The sequence below is a fragment of the Diceros bicornis genome, chromosome 13 (assembly GCF_020826845.1).
Source record: "Diceros bicornis minor isolate mBicDic1 chromosome 13, mDicBic1.mat.cur, whole genome shotgun sequence".
NCBI classification, from domain to species: Eukaryota; Metazoa; Chordata; class Mammalia; order Perissodactyla; family Rhinocerotidae; genus Diceros; species Diceros bicornis.
This window is the reverse complement of record NC_080752.1, coordinates 21,945,215-21,966,726: the sequence shown is the minus strand read 5'-3', so window position 1 is coordinate 21,966,726 and position 21,512 is coordinate 21,945,215. Positions and strand designations below refer to the sequence as shown.

General features: G+C 63.3%; 3 protein-coding genes across 4 annotated transcripts; 1 reads left to right on the top strand and 2 right to left on the bottom strand.

Annotated features, from left to right (window-relative positions):
- Positions 1–2,000: 2,000 nt before the first annotated feature.
- Positions 2,001–5,585, top strand: PERM1 (PPARGC1 and ESRR induced regulator, muscle 1). The gene is made up of 3 exons (XM_058552554.1): positions 2,001–4,285; positions 4,928–5,053; positions 5,278–5,585. Exons 1-3 carry the CDS (start codon positions 2,191–2,193, stop codon positions 5,379–5,381), a joined length of 2,325 nt encoding a protein of 774 aa, XP_058408537.1. The 5' UTR covers positions 2,001–2,190; the 3' UTR covers positions 5,382–5,585.
- On the bottom strand, positions 4,370–14,835 carry PLEKHN1 (pleckstrin homology domain containing N1). The gene is made up of 16 exons (XM_058552551.1): positions 13,910–14,835; positions 13,712–13,811; positions 10,830–10,976; positions 10,664–10,744; positions 10,491–10,563; positions 10,070–10,197; positions 9,867–9,998; positions 9,389–9,469; positions 8,913–8,988; positions 8,650–8,798; positions 8,350–8,499; positions 8,005–8,145; positions 7,703–7,843; positions 7,331–7,522; positions 7,047–7,095; positions 4,370–6,958 (listed from the first exon to the last, which is right to left on the bottom strand). Exons 1-16 carry the CDS (start codon positions 13,990–13,992, stop codon positions 6,843–6,845), a joined length of 1,839 nt encoding a protein of 612 aa, XP_058408534.1. The 5' UTR covers positions 13,993–14,835; the 3' UTR covers positions 4,370–6,842.
- Positions 14,836–14,889: 54 nt separating this feature from the next.
- KLHL17 (kelch like family member 17) lies at positions 14,890–20,565 on the bottom strand. 2 transcript variants are annotated; one of them, XM_058552553.1, is made up of 12 exons: positions 20,388–20,565; positions 19,250–19,509; positions 19,043–19,164; positions 18,660–18,881; positions 18,101–18,217; positions 17,672–17,885; positions 17,235–17,379; positions 16,983–17,150; positions 16,511–16,599; positions 16,341–16,414; positions 15,968–16,149; positions 14,890–15,729 (listed from the first exon to the last, which is right to left on the bottom strand). In XM_058552553.1, exons 1-12 carry the CDS (start codon positions 20,495–20,497, stop codon positions 15,501–15,503), a joined length of 1,932 nt encoding a protein of 643 aa, XP_058408536.1. In that variant the 5' UTR covers positions 20,498–20,565; the 3' UTR covers positions 14,890–15,500. The 2 variants fall into 2 exon arrangements, with proteins under 2 accessions (XP_058408536.1, XP_058408535.1); XM_058552552.1 differs by lacking the exon at positions 19,250–19,509 and having other exon boundaries at positions 20,388–20,418.
- Between the last annotated feature and the right edge of the window lie 947 nt (positions 20,566–21,512).

Genomic DNA, 21,512 nt, shown 5'->3' with positions numbered 1-21,512 from the left:
GAGCATGACTAAGAGCAGGGGCTTTGGGACCCAACTCTGCCACTTACTAGCTGTGTGGCCATGCACACAGCACTCACCCTCTCTGTGCCTCACCAACCTCAGCTGTGAAAGAGGGGTCCTCCATGCGCCCCTCTCAGGATGGACACATTTTTAGAAAAGTGCTCAGGGGAAACTGGTGTGGGAGGAGCCTGCGAGGGGCCATTGTTCTCGAGGCCGAGTCACCCCTGCCTGTCTCCTCTGGGGGAGGCGTTCACCTCTAGTGGCAGTACCAGACCCCCTTTCCTAGAGGGACAGACTCTGCATTGCCACCCCCACCTTGGGCCCCGTCCACAGGAGCCTAGGTGGGAGAGATACTGGTGGGGAGAGACCCACTTTCCTCCCCTCACCCCTCCCAACCCTCTCCAGAGGCCCAGGCCCAGACCCATTCAGGGAGCCCTCCACCGAGAGCCCTCAGTGCCCCCGCTGGTCCCCCAAGCCCCAGCAGCAGGCTCAGCAGTGCTGCCAGGGGAGGGGCCAGTGAGCCCCTTGAGGTCAGATCAGGGAGGTGCAAGCCCTGCCCCGAAATGGCCTCTAGGAACATTCTGGAACTGTCGGTTTCGCAGCTTGTCACTCATAACTCCCTGTATTCCCCACAGGCCACAGGGTAAAGCCCTAAGACTTGGAAGGGGCTGGTCTGGTCTTGGGCAGCTGCCAGTAGGCGAGGCGGTGGGAGCGGCGGGGGTGAGGTTTCACAGCAGGTGGGCGGGACCCCTTTAAGAGGAAAGGGCAGCCTGAGGTCAAGAGATGGAGTGCTGAGTGGCCTTCAACTTGGGAAAGGGAGGCTGTGTGGTCCTGATTGCTGGTCAGCATTTTCTGGCTGGCGGCTGACCTGACCAGGAAGGCGTCCCTCACATAGCTGGAGGCCCCTCAAATGCCATCTATTTGTGGCCTGGACCCTGACTGCTGGCAGGAGCCATGTGACCACAGGGACGAGGTATTTTTGGCAGTGGGGGTGGGGCCTGCGTGGGAGCCCAGCACCATGCCCCTCTGGGACAGGCAGCTCGGACGCCCAGCTCCGCTGCCCCGGCTGGCTGCGGGGTCCCAGGTACGACACGGTCAGCCCCTCGTTCCCGCCCTAAGGGGTCCCAAAGGCGGACAGCTCCCATAGGGACCTCTTGCCAGAGAGAAGGGCAAAGTTCAGTGGGTCAGGAAGCCACGGCGCCCTGTTCTCCAGGTGTCTCATCTTAGGACTGGCCTGGCCAGAGGGACCTCCTACTTCCCTGGGTCCAGCAGTAGCTGACCAAAGGCCGAAGGGCAACCCCCATAGGGTCAGCTATGGCCACCTTGGTTCACTGAGATGGGACAGGAGGGGGCTTTGCCAGCTGGGCAGGCCAGGATCAGGGGCACAGACCCTGAGGATGGCCCTAGGGGTCCGCCGGGAGTCAGGAAGCTCGTTTCTGTTCTGTGACCTCCTGCCTAGGCAGGGGCAGAGCCAAGCTCTTCCTGATGACCCCAGAGTGGGCTCCAGTCTGCACCAGCGTGACCTTGGTGAGCTCAGAGGAAGCCCAACAGCCTGTCCCGGCCAAGGCCGCTGGAAGGTCATCACCAAAGGCTGGTCACCTGCTGGACACTGTGGCCCCTCTCCCCATGGCCAGCTGCCACTGGGGGCATGCTGCGACAGGCCAGGGCTGACCATCGCCCAGGTGAACTGACTCCCAGTGGGTGGTCCTTGAAATGGGCTTTGCTGTATAAAGTTGGCCTCGGTACAAACAACTCTGGAGGAAAGTTGGAGGAGGTGAGGCTGACTCAGTGAGACAGAAATGCTCCACGATGTGAAGGAAGCTGCTTCTGGGGCCTAAATTCAACCACGAGGAGTCCCCTTTTGTAGTGTACTTCACTAATCTAAAACCTTATCTAGTAGTAGGAATGTAACAACATGTTGTTGTAAAGTTACCATTTGGGGTCGGCGGGAGGCAGGGACGGCGGGAGTTGCCTTTTCTCACTTGGAGAAGAATCAGGTCTGGAAGCAGCACAGCTTCCCTCCGGATTCCTGGCTTGCTTTCTTTCAGGACAGAGATGAAGAGCCAGCCCCGGGGCCAGGGAGGCCGGGGTGCCCCAGGGGGCGGGTGGCAGTGTGTGCTGGCCAGTGCCCGGGGCCTGGGTCCGTGAAGACAACCCGCTCTGCTGCTCAAGTGCCTCTGCTGACCCGAAATGGAAAACTTCCAGTACAGCGTCCAGCTGAGCGACCAGGATTGGGCTGAGTTCTCGGCCACTGCCGAAGAGTGTGGCCTCCTGCAGGCCGGCCTGGCCTCTGGGGACGAGCTCTTGTCGAGTGACATTGACCAAGGGGACAGCAGTGGCAGCAGTCCCCCTGGGCCCCTGCCCCTTCTCCAGGGGCAGCCGGCTTCCAGGGAGAGGGGCTGGCCTAGCCTTGAGGAGGAGGACAAAGCGGCCACTCGGCAGCTGGTCAGCAGGTCTTGGCGTGAGCCCGTCTTGGCACTGGGGGCCGGTCAGCAGACAGCCAGCACGTCTCCACAGTCAGACGCTCGGCTGTCCCTCAGCTCTGATGCCACCCCTCCTGGCCAGAGCTCAGCCCTCCCAGGGCCACTGTCGTCCAGAGAGGAGATGCAGAGGCTTCTGCAAGGGCCAGCGCCCCGGGGCCCTGCCCCTGGTCCCCCTGGTGAGCCTCCTCAGAGCCCGGAGTCTCCTGGCCCCAGCGCTGCCCCTCAGAGGCCTCCTGGCAGCCCTGGAGCCCCGCCACGCAGCTCCAGCCGAAAGAAGAGGCGCCCTGCAGGTGCCAAGGGGGGCGGGCGCTCGGGTGCCCCCGGCTGTGCCCCCACCCAGCTGGGCTGCCCACTGCTCATGGAGGCCAGGCCCGATGAGGGACTTGGCCCAGCTGGGTCCAGGGGGAAGGGTCTCTTAGCTGGGACAGCAGAGCAGACAGCAGGGGCCAGGCAGGACAAATGGAGGCCAGAGTCTGCAGGAGCCCCTGAGCAGGCGACCAGGCAAGGGTCAGGCTTGGATCTGTCTACACCTGTCTCTACAAATGAGCCAGGGACAGACCTGCTCAGCATGAGCCCCAGAGCTGAGGAACAAACTGTGTCCACATCTGCCCAGGAGGCTCGTCCAGATGTCTCAATAGTTAAGTCAGATGTGGCTCTGTCTACACCTGCCTCCAAGCCTCAAGCTGACGCAACTCTGTGTACATCTGCCTCCAAGCCTCAACCCAACACGCTTCTGTGTACACCAGCATCCAAACCTCAACTCGACATGCCTCTGTCTATACCTGCCTCCAAGCCTAGACTGGATGTGGACCTGCCTACACCAGGTCCAGTGGTCAAGCCGGAAGTGGATTCATCTACACCTGTCTCAAAGGCTATACCATGCACAGCTCTGCCTCACCTTATGTCCAAGGCCCAGTCTAATGTGGGTGTGTCTACACTTGCTCCCCTTCCCCAGGCTGAGCCTGACATGGTGGAGGTTGCCCCAGCGGCTGAGCTGGGTTTGAGCCCCACTGTGTCTCCAGCAGGGCAGCGAGAGAAGCCCAGAGGGGAGCCTTCAGCAGGTGCCCCTGGACACCACTCAGGGGAGCCTCCCGTAGGCGCCATCCAAACCCCCAAGAAGAAGAAAGTGCGATTCTCCATGGCTGTGCCCAGTCCCTCCAAGGAGCCAGGGTCAGGAGAGGCCTTGGGCCCACCCTCACCAGCCACGGCCAGGCCCTCAGCCCCTAGGGCAGCAGCTGGGGGCCGCAGGGGGCCTGGAGCCTGGGACGCCATGGCGGTTGGGCCCCGGCCCCTCCAGCCTCGAATCCTGAAGCACCTGCCTCCCCCCGTCCCCTCTGCCTTGGAGCGGCCCGAGCCCAGGAGCTGCTTTGCAGTGACCCTCCCAGAAGCCTATGAGTTCTTTTTCTGTGACACGATTGAGGAGGAGGACGAAGATAGTGAGGAGGCAGCAGAGGCTGGCCACACCCCAGCTGAAGTCCAGTGGCCAGACGTGTGCGAGTTCTTCTTCCAGGACTTGCAAGCCCAGAGGTCGGGGCACCAGGGGGGCCGCTCCCTGGCCCCACTCCCTCAAGCCAAGCCTGTGCCAGCCCATCCTGGAGACCCCGTGCCCATCTCCATCCCCGAGGCCTATGAACACTTCCTTGGGGAGGACAGGGGAGTGGGCATGCTGGGACCGGCTGCCCTTCTCCAGCTGCAGGCCACAGAGAACCCCAGGTCGGTCCCCCGTGGAGTGGGCCCTGGCACCCCACCAGAGGCCTGCCCAGCCACAGCAGAGCAGCTCAGCCTGGCGGTCAGGCAAGCAGGTATGTGTGGCATGCCCCATGGCCTGTCCAGGTCCTGGGAACACACTGTCCAGGGAGTTCAGCCAGGAGGGCCGGTGGGGAGGGACAGGCCAAGACCCTGTGTCATGAGCCCGTGGGGGGGCCTTGGGGATGCTTTGAGAAGGAAGGACCAGCTTCCAGCCATCCCAGGACACAGTCCAGGTGGGGCAGCCCAGGCCAAGCATCGTGGCCACTCCGGGGTTTTGCTCTGCACTGACCATCACCTGTGTTTAGGCCTGATGGCAGCAGCACCCTGCCCCCAGCCCCTAGCAGGACAGGTGTCGGACAGCTCCTGCTCAGGCCTTACTCCCTGCCGAGTCAGGCAATCAATAGACTTCATCTTACGTTCCTTTTGGAAGATATTTTACAAACCAGGAAACAGTGCCCCAGAGGCAACTTGCCGAAGTCAGCCTGACTCAACTATGCCACACACCACCCTGTGTCTTGGGACAGAGGTATCATGGGGAAGATGTGACTCATACAGCCTGTCCTGGGGCAGACGTGTCCAGGGCAGGTGTGTCCAGGGCAGCCGTGTCCCAGGACAGCTGTGTCCCGGGCAGGTGTCCTGGGGCAGGCACGTCCGGGTGGAGCAGCTGGAGCTCAGGGTGTGCTTCTCTTTCTTAGGGAAGCCCCGGGGTCCTCTCACCTCGTTCACCTTCAGCCAGAACGACATGTGCCTAGTGTTTGTGGCCTTTGCCACCTGGGCTGTGAGAACATCGGATCTGCACACCCCAGATGCCTGGAAAACAGGTTTGGGGCCCTGGGGAGGAGGGGCGGTGGTGTCCAGTCTCTCCAGCTGGGCCAGCAGGGATGAGGGAGCGTGGGGAGGCTTTCTCTCCGACCCTGCTCCTCCCACTGCTGCCCCTATGCCCTGCCAGCCTCCTCCCGCCCTCCGAGGGCTGGGCTGTTCGGGTAGAAGGTGGTGACCAGGCCGGAGTGGAACTGGCACTCAGGGGCCTGTGCTTCTCCCACAGCCTTGCTGGCCAACATTGGCACCATCTCTGCCATCCGATACTTCCGCCGGCAGGTGGGGCGGGGGCACCGCAGCCCCAGCCGCAGCCGCAGCCCCAGCCCCTAGGACCCAGGCGTGGCCCAGGAAGACGCAGGACCAGGAAACTGCCACAGGTGCTCAGGACAGGCACTGCCCTCAGGCCTTGCCCTTGACCTCTGTGTTCTACGGCGTCTTGGAAGGAGCCAGTGTCCTCGGTCCTGGCTCCCTTGGACTCTACCCAAGGCTCCAGCCAGTGGCCGAGGCTGTACTCCACACGTGGGAGGGGGAGGTTCTGGCAGGCTGGGTGGGAAGGGGCCGAGCAGGGAGTTGGTTAGTATGGTGGCCAGGTTAGCAAATCAGAAGGTAGGGTGTCCAGTGACGCGTGACTTTCAGATGTAGTATCTGAGCCGTACTTACACTAAGATAGTATTTGTGGTTTATCTGAAACCAAATTTAACAGGGCACCCTGTATTTTACTTGCTTGCCTAGTTAGGGGGTGAGGGCAGGATAGGGCACTGGAAATTAGGGGGTCAAAGCAGGAGCAAGACCCCTGCTGGAGACCTAGGCAGGGGCAAGGGTGACGAGGCTGGGTGGCCTCGAGGCTGGGGGGTCCCAGTGACTCCCTGCCCTGTTTACAAGTGGGCTGGACTGGTGAGGGCTTCCGAGGCCTCTCTGACACCTGAGCCCCAAGGGCCTGTGGCCAAGGCCTCCTTGGCTCCTGCCTGAGACAGTGAGCAGGTGCCTACAGGGACCTGTAGGAAGGAGCCCCAGAGGCCCCTGCAGGGTGGGGGTCTGTAGGGCAGAGCCTGGACAAGGTGCAGAAGCAGAAGGCAGTGGTGTCAGGTGGAGGGACTGGACCTGGGATTGTCCCGGGGCTGAGAGGAGCCAGAGATGTGGTAGGTAGGTGGGCGGGGGGCCAGCGGTGGCAGAGCAATGGGGGCGCTGGGTGGGCGAGCACGGGGTCCCCAGGACGACGGGAGACTCCAGGCTGCTGAGTGGAGAACGTGTGAACAGAGCACCAATAAATCGCCTTTTCTTTCTTGTTTAGTCTCTTGTCAGCTCCTCCCGACCAGCCCCATCCCACTCGCACAGGCCCGGAAACCCTCCTGCCTCTGCTTGTGATGTCTCAGACCTCACTGACCTCTGACCCTCATGCCCTCTGACCTCACATCCTCTGACCCTCGCTAACCTGACTTTCTCAGCCCTCTGACCTCCCACTCCTAGGTGAAGCCCCTATCAAGTGCCATCCCTTATTCCTTCCCTGGGGAGCAGACTGAGGTTTGGCTCCTACAGGCATCCCGGCCTGATCTGTGATCCTGTCGCTCGGGCCAGGGCATCCTCAGGATGAGATCCTTCTCCTGGCCCCTCCAGAGCCCAGGGAAACTCAGTGTTCTGGAGACCTCTACCCTCTGGGGCCAGAGCCTGACTCGGCACTGGATGGGGGGCTGGTCAGCCTGTGGCCCCACAAAGAAAGACTGGGCCCTGCTGCAGACCCCCTCCAGGTTGACACTGGCAGATGGTCCTGAGAAGCAGCCTGCCCCAGGGCCATCAGATCCACTGGATGAGCCCCTCCTCAGCCTCGGGCGCCCCTCGGGGCCATCGCTGGTGGGAAGGAGAAGGAGCCTTGTCCCAGATGTTGTCATAGCTCCTGGGGGGATGGCCGTCTGGTGGGGAGGGCAGAGACGCATGTGTCTTCAGGAAGCAACACCAGGAGGTAGGTCCCCCCAGAAAGAGACAGGAGCCCTCACTCACCTGGGGGAGGCAGCAGGGGGCCAGGCAAAAGTTCCCTCGCCCAGGAGGCCTGGGGACCCAACCACAAGTCTGAGAGCCGAGCCCTGGGGGAGCCCGTGAACCTGCCAAATCCCACCCCACCTTCCCTCCTGCCCCCCACTGCCCCCTCCTGCCCACTGCTCCCTGTCCTTGGTCTCCACCCACCCCATTCTCCAGTTTCCATCTCTCCCTCAGAGTCCTGGGAGGCCCCACACTGTTTCCCCTCCCCGAAGAACCCCCTGCCCAGGGTAGGGGCTGCTACTCACAAGCTCAGGGGCGTCTGGGGGCTGGGACCCTCGGCCCTTGATGGAGCCTCTGTGCCGCTGAGAGGCTGGGGACTGCAGGGCCCCCTTCTGGGAGAGTCCAGAGCTGGGCTCCAGGACAGGCACAGACACGGGGACTGAGGAGAATGGGCCCGAGGGCTCCGGGACAGGCAAGCTCTGCATCACACTGAGGAACTGCGGGGATAGTGCTGGTGACCCTGGGCCCCGTGCCGGGCCTCTGTGGAGCCGAGGGACCCCTGCCCCAAAAACCCCCTCAGCCTCTCTCATGGCCTGAGCAGGCCTCAGGCTTCAGGCACACGCTAAACCTCAGGCTGTGGCACCTCCAGCCCCTTCCGTCACCCAGCAGGGACTGACCTCATCCAGGCCCCGGACGTCTGTGATCTTGTGGTGGGAGGTGGCAGGTGGTGTGTAGGGATCAACGTAGAGTGGGGAGTGTGGTGACTCCAGAGAGGGGTCTGTGGCCTCAGGGCTGCCCTCCAGGCCCCCCCTGCTCAGCTGCAGGCAAAGGAGAGGAAGTGTTTTCCTGGAGCTGGAAGTGGCCCCAGCCCTCCCTTCTCCATGCAAGAAGGACCATGTGGGCCTGAGACAGGGGCCAAGGAGGTGGAGAGCAGGAGGGAGAGCCAGGCCCAGAGCCCGGGTCTGTGCGCTGGGCTCACCTTGGTCAGGTCCAGGTGCAGCGGGGTAGCTGGGCGGGGCCTCTCACCTCGAACCTTGCTCCTGGGTGACCGGTTGCTGCCACCCCGTCTCAGCTCTGCCCTCTGTCCGCTGCTGCTGGTGCAGCCAGGATTGGTCTGGTCCTGTGGGGACCAAGGACCTTGCAGAGAGTTCCCTGGGGCCCTTGCCCGCACAACCCTCTGAGGCTGCATGGAGCTCCCTCCAGTCTGCCTCCCGTCCCCTGAGGAACTAGGATCCTGCTTGGGATGGAGTGCCCCAGGGTCCCTAACACAAACTCGCCTCATGGCTCCTGTCCCTTTCCTCTGCTCATCCCCCCAGACACTCACCGGTGCAGGCTGGGCAGGGCAGCCTGTGGTGGATGGCGCTGAGTACTCAGGGAGGGAGTGGCTGGTGTGGCTGGAGAGGGGTGCGGGGCACCCTGAGTCCCAGCTGGTCCGTCCATCTGAAGAGAGAGAGCCTCGGCCGCCACCCACGACCTGGGCAGCCGTGGAGTGGAGGTGAGTGAGAGGGCAGGACCCCTCTCCCCACTTACCTGTGCCCAGACCCACCCCTCTGCCCTCCAGTTTGTATTACCACTGTCTGGGGCCTGAGCTGTGGGGGTGGCATCTCCCCTGCTGACCCCTCACCTGCGTGGGCATGCGCAGCCCCAGGAAGCCCTCAGGGCCAGGCAGTGGGGGGGGCCCCTCCCGGCGGGAGACGGTCTGCAGGCAGAGCAACCAGTGGCTGTAGTCCTCGTAGCTGGCACACAGCACACGGATGGTGTTGATGAGGTGGCCTGCGCACAGACACCATGAGGGGCCTGGCGGGCAGGGGTCCCCAGCGAGGACCCACTGAAGAGTTGGGCACCCTCCAGGCTCACGCCTTCCCTCCCAGCCCCACCTCAGCCCACCTTCGATCAGGAAAGAGCGGATCTGCTTCTCTTTTTCCTCCAGGTTGATGTGGACAGCGCTGAGCGGGAGTTCCCCCTGTGAGGAGTGGGAAGCAGTGAGGATGGGGCCTCAGTCTGGGGGGCAGCCAGGCACCAGGAAGACGCCTGCCCGGAGGGACAGGCCCCTCTCAGGGGCACCCGGGGCCAGCACAGGAGAGCCTCCCAGGAGCGGCTGTGCCCCCTGCCCCCGCCCCCGGGGGTGGTTTGGCTGGTGGCTAAGGACCCTCTGGGATGATACGGGGCACCCAGGTGGGGCCCCTCCTTGTCCACATCAGAGCTGAGACCCGATTGACCAGGGCAGCAGGCCCGGTGGGTGTGGCCGGCACACCTCTGTCCCAACAGGCCCCGAAATACAGGTTCCTCCTGGGTGGCTGCCCCCTCCCACCCCCACACATAGGGCGCCTCCCTGGGGTGGGTCCACAGTGGGGAGGACTCACCTTAAAGGAAAGCCCATCTGCTTCCTCAGAGAAAATGACCAGGGAAGTCGGGTACAGGACAAGCAGCCGGTCCCATTGCTCCTGTGGGGGGGTCAAAGGCAGAGTGGGGCCAGCCGGCCTGGCCCCCACCTGCTGCCCGCACCCATCCCCCATCTCCTCACCCCCCTCCTCTATCTCCTCCCCCATCTCCTCACCCCTCCCCCATCTCACCCCTCCCCCATCTCCTCACTTTCCTCCTCTATCTCCTCCCTCATCTCCTCACCCCTCCCCCATTTCCTCACCCCCTCCTCTATCTCCTCCCCCATCTCCTCACCCCTCCCCCATTTCCTCACCCCCCTCCTCTATCTCCTCCCCCATCTCCTCACTCCCCTCCTCTATCTCCTCCTCTATCTACTCACCCCTCCTCCATCTCCTCACCCCTCTTCCATCCCCCACCCCGTGCCCCCACCTCCTCTTACTCCTGTGTCCCCCCACCCACCTGTGAGGGCAGATGCTGCAGCTTGACCCTCGATGCGCAGATGGCCCTGCCGGCCACTTGGCGCCCAGATGCCGTCCGCAGCTGGGTCAGCCTGTGCTGCAGAGTCCAGGGAAGCTCGTCCTCGGGGGGGCCCTGATAAAGGGAGGTCAGGGCAGGCTGGGGAGGGTGGGGATGTGAAGGGGGTGCGGGGTCCTGGCACTGACCTGTGGGGGCGCCGAGTGGCAGCGCCGCAGCCCTCCCACAAGCGCCATCTGCTTCTCGAGGTGGTAGAGCCAGCGGCCCAGCTCGGCCTGGCTGGGGCAGAGCACCAGGAGTGGGGCAGGCAGCGGGCCTGTGGACGGGCGGTGGCAGAGTGGGCTGGGCTAGCAGCCCACAGCCAAGGCTCCTCCCAAGGGCTCCTCCCCACCCCCAACCCGGGTCACACACAGCTCTGGAGATCCCCAACCCGCTGCCCTCAGCCCAGTCCAGTAAAGGCACGAGTGCCCATCGGAGGAAAAGCCAAGACCCCTCAATGTGCTCGGGGTCCCGCTAGTATCCTGGGGCCCGGCCAGAGGCCAAGGTCACTGAGCAGCACTAGCTCCCTCACCCTGCTGGGGTCCCAGTCCACTCATGCCCCCCACACACCTGTGATCTGGAAGGCATGCTCTCTGGACCCCTCTAGCGGGCAGACACTCAACTCCATCAGTGGTAACAGCCCCTGCCAGAGCACAGAGGGGAGGGGAGGGCTGGGGGACCCCCAGCAGGACGTGGCCACTCTCCTCTCCTCCAGCCTCCTCCCTCTGCCCAAGTCCCCTCACCTGGAAAGTGAGTCCTTTGGAACCATGGGCCTGGAAATAGAGGTGTGACGGGAACAGCTCCAGGTAGCAATCGCTGGTGTCCTGGAGGAGAGCGGGGCGGAGTCTGAGGGGCTGGAGGCAGGCCCCAGGCTAGTCCCCAGCACATTCCGCCCAGCTTGGCCCCCACCTGGCTGTGCTGAAACCGCAGCTGGACCTTGGCGTAGTGCACGACCTTGCCCAGGGTCCGCACGGGCACCCTCCGCCGCCCCTTCTTGAACACGCTCAGGAACGGCTGCTCCAGGTTTTCTCGCTGGCTCTCCAGGCTCTGGATGTCCTGTGGGGAGCAGGACTCAGAGGAGGGGCCAGACCGGGGCCAGCAGCCCCAGCCTACGGACACACCCCCCCAGTCACATGAGACACAGGTTAAGAACACACACACCATCACACATACGTACAGAATCTACACATACACACACCCTCTCTGCCGGTCAGTTACGTGGTCTGGTGGTGGACACGGTGAGGTTTGGACTCAGTGGAGATTCAACCCATATTTCTGCCATTTCTAAACTGTGTACCCTTGTTTTGGTTACTCAACCTCCCAAGACTTGTGGGTCAGAGGGGTTTTCACGCGTCTGCGTGAGACGATGCTCAAAACCCTCTGGTGCCTTGTGTCTGCTGGTCCTATAAAACGCAGGGTGTAAATACTCCTGCCGTGGTCCATTTCAAGCTACTGATGTGACATCAGTATATGTGGAGCTGGAAGAGATGCATCGGGCTGGCTCTCGAGAGCCAGTGCTAGCCACCCCAGCCCCATGTGTGCCCCTTGACCTGGCTCGTGGTAAAGGCCAGGGTCCTGGAGGTGGTCCTGCGTGATCTGCGCCCCTTCCTTCCTCCCCTCACGCTAGGCACACGCCTATCTGTGTCTTTGCTTTCGCAGTTCCCTCGGCCTGGAACACTCAGCTGAAATCCCTTCTCACCCTTTGGGGCTTGGCTCAGACGTCACCTCCTCCGTGAGGTCCTGTCTGGGCACCTTCTAACCTTCCGACCTTCCCTGAGCCCTCTGCACACATTTCCTCCTTTACTTTCCTCCTTAGCGATAGCCACATCTGGCTTATTATATCTTCTACTTGTCTTGTCATCTGACTATGCCACGGGGATGGGAACACCACGAGAACAGTGCCTTTGTCTGTTTCGCCCACCGCTGTATCCCCAGAGCCTAGGACAGGCCTGGGATATCTGCTGAAGGGAGGGAGGATCAGCGCTCACAAACACCTGGCCAGCCCTGGCACAGAGAACCCTTTATACAGAGGGGCTTGGTCATCAGATTGGAGTCGGAGAGAGACAGGTGCTGACCTGGGGCTGAGGACCTGAGGGCTAGGGTCTCAGGGCTGAGTTGGGGAGGGGGCCACCCTCCCTGTGGGAGCTGGCAGGGGCTGCCTCTCAGGCTGCTGTGCCCTGGCCAAGCTGAGCCGCCCCTTGGGCAAGCCCAGGAATGTGAACAGACAGACACACAGCGTCCCGGCCTCCCTGCCTCTGGGTGGGGCCTCCGGTACCCACACCCAGAGCCGGTAATGACGCTGGGATGGGACCACGAAAAATAGGCCACGGAGCAGGACAGGCCATGCAGCTGGCCCTGTGGCCCAGACCCAGCCTTAGGGTCCAGGGAGGAGCCCGCTCACAGCTGAGGCAGGGCCGGCTCATGTGTGGGGGCAGAACCCACCACAGGGCAGGTCCCAATGAAAACTGGCTCCTCCCCTGACCCCTCCCTCTCAAAGTTCAACATGCCTGGTCCCCTCTCCAGCCACCATGTCCTGGCAAGAGAGGACCACCAGGACCACCATGCCTCATGGAACTCCACCAGGGTCACATGATGTGTCCTGGGCCTGGACAGAGGGACTTGAGGTCTGGGATGCAGACACATGAAGGACCTCATCCCGGCCAGGCCAGGCCCTGGACGGAAGTGCCCTGTCCACGTCTCTGAGGCAGCACGGTTTCTGAAGACAGCGTTTGCTCACAGGGAGCCCTGGGACCTCAGAGGCCAGGAGAAGGGACAGGCCCGCCAGCCCTTCCCAGCCTGACAGCAACACATTGGGAAGGTGGGCTCTGAAGCCCACACTAGCTGCTAGGCCTCGAGGGGATGGTGTGAGGACCGAGGAGTGCAGGGCTGGAGCTCCTGGCACAGAGTCACAGCCGTCCCTCCTTCCCTGTCCTCTCCCTGATGCTCCTGGGGTAAGAAGCTGCGAGATCATTTTGCTCACATCCTGGTGTCTCCGCACATAGCAGAGCCTCACCTCAACCCAGTGCAGCCATGTTGGGGAAAGGGCTGGTTGTCTCTCCCCCTCAGCTAACCCTTAGCCCCACAGGAGTGGGGGCAGGGTGGGTGGGGTGGTATTCAGCTCAGAGGTGGCCTAGCATGGGCTCGGAGCCACGTCCTTGCCACGTGGCCTTGGCAAGGGGAGACGGGGGTGCTGTGAGATGAGGCATGATGGATGTGGAGAAGACACTCCCTGGCAGAAACTGAGGCCTGGAGTAGGTGAGAGGCTGGCTCACTGTTCACGTGAAGCCCCTCACCCTCAGAGTGACAACGGGGGGTGAAGGTTCACAGCTACACTGCCAGCACGACACGGGTGCCCACGCAGCAACACTGAAGTACGTGAGCTTGGTCCAACTTGAACGTGCCTGTTCCTGGGGGGTGGGCAGACACCAGGGCTGGGGCCCCACAGAGATGGCTCTGAATGCATGGCCTGGCCATGGCGCCCCCTCTGGTGCAGCAGAGGCTCCTGGAGGCCCCGCCCGCGGCCCGCTCCTGCCCAGTGCTCGCTCACCCCACTGACTCAGTGTCGGGTCTCAGTTTCACTCTCTGCTCAGACTTTCGGCCAGATGAGCTCCCCAGGGTGGGGCAGTGTCTACTTCCTCACCTTGTTCTGGGTTTGACTCCCCCTGGGCTGCCAGGGGAAGACCCTGAGCCAAGGCAAGATAGGACACGCACACGCAGTCACATACCGATGACCCCCACCGCACCCCCTCGAGGCCTCGCTCCAGCTGGGACACGCCCACCCGCCCGCTCACCGTCCCAGGGATGTAGTAGAAGATCTTGTCGGCAGTGGTGTCCCCGTCGGGACCCGCCTCGGTGCCAAACAGACCAGCCAGCTTCCTCGCACCATCCTCTCTGGGGATAAGGGAGGGGGGCTCACAGCCTGGCCCCCAAGGCAGGTTGAGGGCGACCCTGTGACCCAGAGGCCGAGGCCGTGCTCCTGCCCCCCTCACCTATTTCCCTTCAGCGAGGGCTTTCTGGAGAGGGAGGCCCGGAGCCTCCGAGGCGCCTGAGGGACGCAGTGGCTGTTTCCCATGGGTGGCGGTGACTGCTGCCCCGAGCACAGCAGGTCGACGTCTGGGTTCCTCTGTCCTAAGCCTCCTGCCCCCACCTCCTGGGGCGGGGCTCCGGGAAATCTCGCCCTGTATCCAAGACCTGGGGAAGGGTGGAGACTTTCTGGGAGGAACCTGGCCCCTACCTGAGCAGAGCCGTTCAGTGCTCTCCTGAGTCTTTCACACGTGCAGTCCAGCCTGCCTCTCAGCCCAGTCAAGAGCCCCCAACTCAGCTGCCAGTCTGTACGGGAAGGGCCTTGAACACCTAGCCTGGGAGTGCGTGGCCTGCCTGCACTCGGCCTGGGGGTGCCTGGGGCTGGAGCTCCCTGAGTCCAGGGACCACCTTCCAGGCCTCACCTGCGTGAGCGCACATCCTGTTTCCACCTAAATGCCGTCTCTGAGTCAGCAGTGACTGTAAGGGGGTGTGTCCTTGCTCTCAGCCTCAGAAGCGGGAGTTTGCAACATCAGGGAAGGGGCCAGAACCCTCTCCCAGGCTCCTTTCCCGCCCCGGCCCAATCCTCACCCTGAGCCAACGTCAGGGTCCCCGAGGCTTACCCAGAATCAGGAAGGAGACCACAACCCTCCCAGGTACACCCAGGCTGTCACGGTGAAATGGGAAGAATGCCATGCACGCCACCCTCCCCAGAGCCTGAGGTGAGCCAGGGGACACAGGAGCCTCTCAGGACCAGGCTCATGCTCACGGTGGGCGCTCATCCAGGACATCACCAGCCCTGCCCCACCTGGACATCACGGTGCTGCCTCAAAACCCCCAGATGCCAATGCAGCGCCTCAGCCCAGCTGCAGACCCACCCCGGGGCCCTCCCGATCAACAAAGACAGCACCCTGAAAGGCGGAGATGGACACTCAGCCTCAGGCCCAAAGAGCCCAAAACACATGTTTATTGTTCAAGTCAGCTCATATTGCTCTGTGTAGTCTGGGGCACATGTGTGCCCAGCTCAGTGCAGAATCCAGAAAAGACACCACCCTCACAGGACGGAAGCCCAATTTGTGCCCTCCCCGGGAGCGTGCCTGGCTGGGCAAGGAAAGGGCGGTATGCAAAGTGCAGGCTGGGGGGTCTGCCTCCGCTCAGAAAGCCCCCCACCAACCCTGGCTGCTCTGCATCTGCTCCTTGGTCCCTCCAGGCCTGCAGAGTCGGAGTTGGCCCAAATGTCCACCCACATCGCTCCCTGTGCCCCCGTTGGGGTGGGAGGACACCCTGGAGGGCAGCTTGGTCCCAGAGACACAGGACACTTTGAATAAACATATAAACTGGCAGCTGCAGCGCTGCTCGTCGGTCAATAAATAATGAATAAATAAATGAGTAAATAAATAAACTGCACACACAGAAACTAACTCTGAGGAATGAACACAAACGGTGGCCTTGACGCAGAGACGCGACAGACGGCGCAGGACGCCCCCGGGGGGACTGCCCCGGGGGGCTTAAGGCATGTGGAAGGCTGTGGGCTGGCCTCTGTGCAGGCCGCGCCACGGGTCAGAGGCTGGTGGACGACACGGACAGCGTGGGCGAGGAGGGTGGCGGGAAGTTGAGCAGCTCAAGCACCGCCACGCCCACGCTGCTGCGCCGCGTGAACATGCAGGACGCGGCCACCCACTTGTTGGTCCTCGGGTTGTACTTCTCAATGGAGTTGAGACTGGAGCTGCCGTCGTTGCCCCCCACGGCGTACAGCCAGCCGTCCATGGCCACCAGGTCGTGCGTGCTCCTGGGGGCAGGGGGGTGGTGGGCTTGAGTGGCAGGGCGGGGCCCCCAGGCCATGGGAGGAATCTCTGGAGTTGGGTTGGGGCATGGAGCTGGGGGAGCCCGGGAGTAGTGGGCAGGGGGCAGGGGATGGAGGGGTGGACACACCCCACAGTGGTGAGGCTGTGGGGCACGTATGTCAGTGTGTGGAGGGGAACACCACGAGGGGGACACGACTGGCCAGCGAGGTGGGGCTGGTGCACCTTCGGATGTTCATGGGCGCCACACTCTCCCAGGCACCGGCCTTGGGGCTGTATCTCTCCACCGAGTTGAGGCAGCTGGTGCCATCATTGCCACCGGCCACGTAGAGGGCCCCCTCCAGCACTGCCACACCCGCAGAACTGCGCCGGCTCAGCATGGAGGCCACGGGCGTCCATGCGTTCACCTGCAGTCGACGGGATGGGATGGGGGCAGCCCCATCACAACCTCCCTCCACCTCCATGGTGCAGACCCCTACTCCAGGGCAGAGTGCTTGGGGGTGGGATGTAAAAGGCTGACCCTCAGGGGACGTGGGTGGCCAAAGTGATGACCTCAAACAGCTCTGGGGAATAACCGTGACAGGGGCATATTTCGCACCTGGGGTTCATACTTCTCCACGGTGGCCAGGTGTGAGGAGCTGTCGTAACCACCCACGGCGTACAGGTTCCCATCTGCAGAGAGTCAACAAACCCATGGTGCACCTGTTGGCACAGGGTCTCAGGTGGCAGGAAGGGTGGGCACTACATGAAGCAGGCCCTGTCACCCACCGAGCATGGCCACGCGCACGTATCGTCTCCGGGTACTCATGGCGGCAACAGACGTCCATGCTCCCATCAGGGGGTCATAGCGCTCGGCACTGTGGGCATCAGGACCGCCGCTGACCTTGAGCAGTGGCAGAAAGGTTGTCCTGGCCCCTGGACCTGTCCTCCCCATGGCAGGACTAGAATCCTGTGCTGGGTAGTCATGGAGACTGACCTGAGTCTCCCTGGAACAGGAAGCAGGGCCTGCTGGGTAGGCACTGTCCACCTGGGCCCAGCCCTGGACTGGTGGGAAGGACCCCAGAGAGGAAAACGGGGCAGCTGGGCTGGCACATATGAGGAGGCCTGGGGACCCTGGTGACTCCAGTCAGGGGGAATCCCCCTTTGCTCCCCTCAAGCGTGACCTCTGCAGTCCTGATGGAGCCGTACCTACTGCGGAGCCAACCCCAAAAGGCCACCCAACCCTGACCCCAGCCACTACCTGTTGAGGCAAGAGGCCCCATCGTAGCCACCAGCTGCATACAGGAGCCCGTGCAGGGCAGCCACGCCCAGGCAGCTGCGCCTCGTGCCCATGGACACCTCTGGCTGCCAAGTGTTGGTGACAGGGTCGTACGACTCTACGGTGGCCAGGTCTGAAGTCCCGTCGTAACTAGGAGAGAGGTCCGCTGCCGGTCAGGAGTGGCCTGGAGAGCATATGCCGAGCCCCTGCCCTGAGAGCGTCCTCCACACTTACCCGCCCACAGCGTACAGCCGGTTCCCGACGGCTGCGACGCCCACTCGGGCCCGGCGTGTGGACATGGAGGCCACTACGTGCCAGCGGTCACTGCGTGTGTCATATGCTTCACAGTCCCCGTGGATGGCGAATAGGCTCCCACCACCTAGACAAGAGAAGGTGAAGGGCAGGAGAACGGACCCAGGGAGGCAATGGGCTGGGGGCTCTGGCACAGCTCGAGGTCGAAGGTGTGGGGACTCCAAGAGCGGTTGGGGACAGGGACTAGGGAGTAGGTCACACTACACAGGGTCCTCCGTGGAGGAACAGAGGAGCAGGAGTGGGGTGGGTGCAGGACGTGACCAGCACAGGGTGGAGGAGCTTGTGCTAGGCTCACGGAGAGAAGACGCAGGGCAGAGACGTGGGGGCTGGACAGGAGGGGACGGGAGAAGTGGGCATACCCACAGCGAAGAGCACGGGGCCAGCACCCTCACAGCGCCGGGGCCGTGTGCGGCTAGTGCCCAGCACGCCCCTCTGCTCGGGCAGCAGGTGGAACTTGAGGGCCTCGATGAGCAGGTCCTTGCAGTCAGGGTGGTGCCTCACCAGGCTCTCGGCGTCCACGTGGCCCAGCAGGAAGTCCCGGCTCAGCAGGGGCAGGCGCACACACTTCATCAGCTGGGGTAGGGGTGCCACAGTCAGGTGGCAGGTGGGACGTGTGGGCACACTTGGCCCCGGCACCGAGACCACCCTCAGACACCCTGAACCTTTCTTTAGGCACATGCCTATACCACCCAGTGGAGTCTCTGGACAGAGGAGCCCAGACACACCTAGGCCCTTGGCCACTGCATCCCCTCCTGGACACCATGGGACCACCCAGGGCCTGGCCTCACCCGAGGGACATGCTGCCGCCGAGCGTCCACGTCATGCTTGACCCAGCTCAGGACGGCACGGTAGACGTCCTCTTCTGAAGGCACGTTCAGGCTGTCGCTAGAGACCAGTTCCAGCACCTGCGGGTGGGGACCCTGAGACCTGAGATTTGGGGAGGACCTTGGGGGCCCATGGAGCCCTAAAGGTGCCTGGGAGGGAGAGTCCAACGAGGGGCCCACTGTTCCTATGAGGAGGGACCAAGCAGGGTTAGGAGCCACAGATCTGGTTCCTAGGGATTTAGTCCAGAGTAGCCCTGGGCATGTGGAACGAGAAACTGAGGACGGTAGGCAGAGGTGTACTCAGAACAGAATGGGGTCAGGAATCAAAGGTGAAGGCTTGGGTGGAGTCAAAAGATGGGGCAAGGGCGGAGGAGCCCAGAGAATGGATGGTAGGGCTGGAACATGGGTCAGAGGCTGGGAATAAGAACCGAGGAGCAAAGGGCCAAGTCTTAAGAGCCCAGGGGAAGGGGGCTGGGGGTCAAGGGCTGGGTCAGGGTCCAGGCTATACTCTAGCTGGCATTACCTGTTTCAGCGGCAGCAGCATGAATTCCTCAGTCTTGGCCACATCCACGAAGTGCTGCAGAACGTACCTGTGTGCCGCCTTGAGCAGGTCACTGCATGAGTGCGTGTCGGCGAAGCCTCGGATGCCCAGACAGTTGGAGGGATCAAGCTGACTCAGCAGGAACTTGCAGCAGGCGTCACGGACGCCGTTCAGCTGCAAGAGGCTAGCGGCTGGGAGCAGAGTCTGTGGGTTGATATGGGAAAGAGGGCCGGGGGAGCAGGGACAGAGAAATGAGATGTGAAGAACTGAGGGGATGGAGAGAAACACAGGGGGGTGCTGGGGACGCAGGGAGAGCTGAGGCTTGAGGCCCAGCGGGGAGCGGACTGAGGGATGAGGCGGCTCACCTGCACGTTGCCTTCGCCCACCACGATCTCAGCTGTGTACGCAAACTGCACCAACTGGTCCAACGCCTGAGGGTCGATGTCATGCAGTGTCACGTGTGTCTGGCGACTCTCGCTCATCTCATCTGTGGGGACAGTGGGTCAGGCCGGTGCCCGCTCTGGAAGATCACAGAGCGCCCCCAGTACCAGACGGGAGGGGGTGGTACTTGCTTGTGAACATGGCATGGAAGTAGGGGCTGCAGGAGGCCAGCACCACCTTGTGTGCCCGGATCTCCTTGGCGGCCACGTGCAAGACGATGTCACACAGGAGGCCTCGCTGCCGCATGCGGCTCATGGCCACGAAGGCATCGTGGTAGTGCCGCTTGGAGTTGTGGGACACAGTGTGGCCCTCGCGGCTCAGCAGCTGCATTGCACCCTCCATGGGGGCCGTGGGCCGGGCCTGCCGCGGCCGTGCACGCTCTGCCTCAGGGCTGCAGATGGGCAGAGCCAAGTCAGGGTGCACTGTGCAGGGAGCTGCTCACCCAACCCAGACCTCGGGCAGAGTCAGGGCACCCGGGAGGCCACCCCTCCCCTAGCGGCCCAGACCTGGCTTCCATCAAGGACCAGCACTCCAGCACCACCTCCCCTGCCGCCTGGGCCCCACCCTACTCTGCTTCCTTTGCTCCAGGGAGCCTCCCCGGGGTCAACAAGACTCCTGCAACAAGCAACTGCTCCCCGCAAGAGGCGGGAAGACGCACCTGATGCCCACTGCCGAACCTGTACAGCTTCCTCTGCCACAACTCCTCTATGGCTCCACACTCCTCTCTGCCCAGGCGCCCCCACAAGAACCAGGCTTTCTCTGCCCTCCTCGGAACCAGGCTCTCCTCTGTCCATCACTGGCCACCCTTCCCGTGCCCCCGTCGGAGTCCCACGTCCTCATCATGGGCTGGGCACACAGGAAGTGCACGAAGTGAAACTGGTCAATGCTGTCCTGCGGCTCTGAAGCAGACCCCTACGCCCACTAGCACGGCTGACCTCACTTAATCCTCCGGAGCGGCGCCACCCCCCACACCCCCATTCTACAGACAAGTCACCGGAGCCTTGACCGGCGCGGCCGGGATTCAAGGGCGGCAAGAGGGGACACAGCCTCCGGGAGCAGCCACCCCCAGACGCCCTGCCCTGCGTCCGCTGTGTGAGGGTAAGCGGAAAGTGTTGGACCTTCCACCGGTGGGCCGAGCCTGCGGGGCGCCGAGGCCGCCCACTCTGGGCAGCCTGCCAGTGTCGGCGCGCGCCCTCCCTCCCTCCCTCCCCCCAGGACCCACTCGGCCCCTGGCCCGGCTCAGGGTCCCCAGCCCTCCGGCCCACTCACGCCGGCGGCTGCGGCGGCGGTGGCGGCGGCGGCGCCTCGGTCCCGGGCCCCGGGCTGCCGTGCTCCGGGCTCTGCGTCCTGCCGGCCGGGCGCTCGCTGCGCGGCTGCATGGGCTCGGCCGCCGGACCCGCCGCCGGTCCGCGGACGACGCACAGACGACCGGACGCACGGACAGTTGGAAGGCTGCTCGACGGTGGCGGCCCGCTCCGCGTCCCGCGCTTCCGCCGCCTGTCCGCAGCCGCTGTTTCTAGGCGCCGCCCGCCCCGCCTCCCGCACTCCCCCGCAGCGTCAGGGACGCAACGTAGGACACGAATCCTTCCGAAGTCCCTGCGCCCGTCCTTCTCCTCCTCCAGGAAGCCCCCCAGGTCCCGCCTGCGGACTATCTCTAAGAAGTCTCCAGAACCTTCCGACCCCCGCCAACTCATTCAAGAAGGCCCCCTTTGACACCCCAAAGCCCCCTGGGCCTCGCAGCTCAAGGAGGCCGAGCGGCCCCACGTGCTGCCCCTGGGACCTGAGCCAGCCAGAGGGCCGCGTCCTGCCCGCCTCACTGTGACCCCCAGGCAGGCCACTTTGCCCCTCTGACCTTTGCTGGGTTTGCTCCACTAACCCTACAGGTATAACACCTACACGTACCAGGCCTTGAGCCGGGCGCTGGCTGCGATGGGGTGCGGGGGGCGGCTGGCTGGGGGCACCTGCCCAGAGCCTCACTGGCGTCCTGGGGACTGTGGGATCTCCTGTCGTGGGGTCAGGCCCGGGGACCCCTGCTCTTAGGCAAGTGGGGCAAGGGAAGGAGGGTATAGGCTGGTTTCCCCACCTCCTTCCTTCCCCGAGGCAACCTTCCAGCCTCTGAGCCTTTGCACTTGCTGGCTGATCCCACAACAGGGCAGAGGAAAAGTGTTGTGGACCTAGGCAGATGTGTTCACAAGCGAATTTGCAGGAGAGGACTCGCTGGACTGAGTACCAGGCACAGCACTTTCAGGTAGATTTGGCCAAACTGGCTTCAGTAACAGCATCCGGTTCTGTGAGCTGTCTGCCCCTCCTCCCCCCATGCCCAGGACAGGTGCTATGGGACTGTCCGGTGACGTGCAAACGGCTCTTGTCGTTCTGGCCCTCCTTTGATTGGGC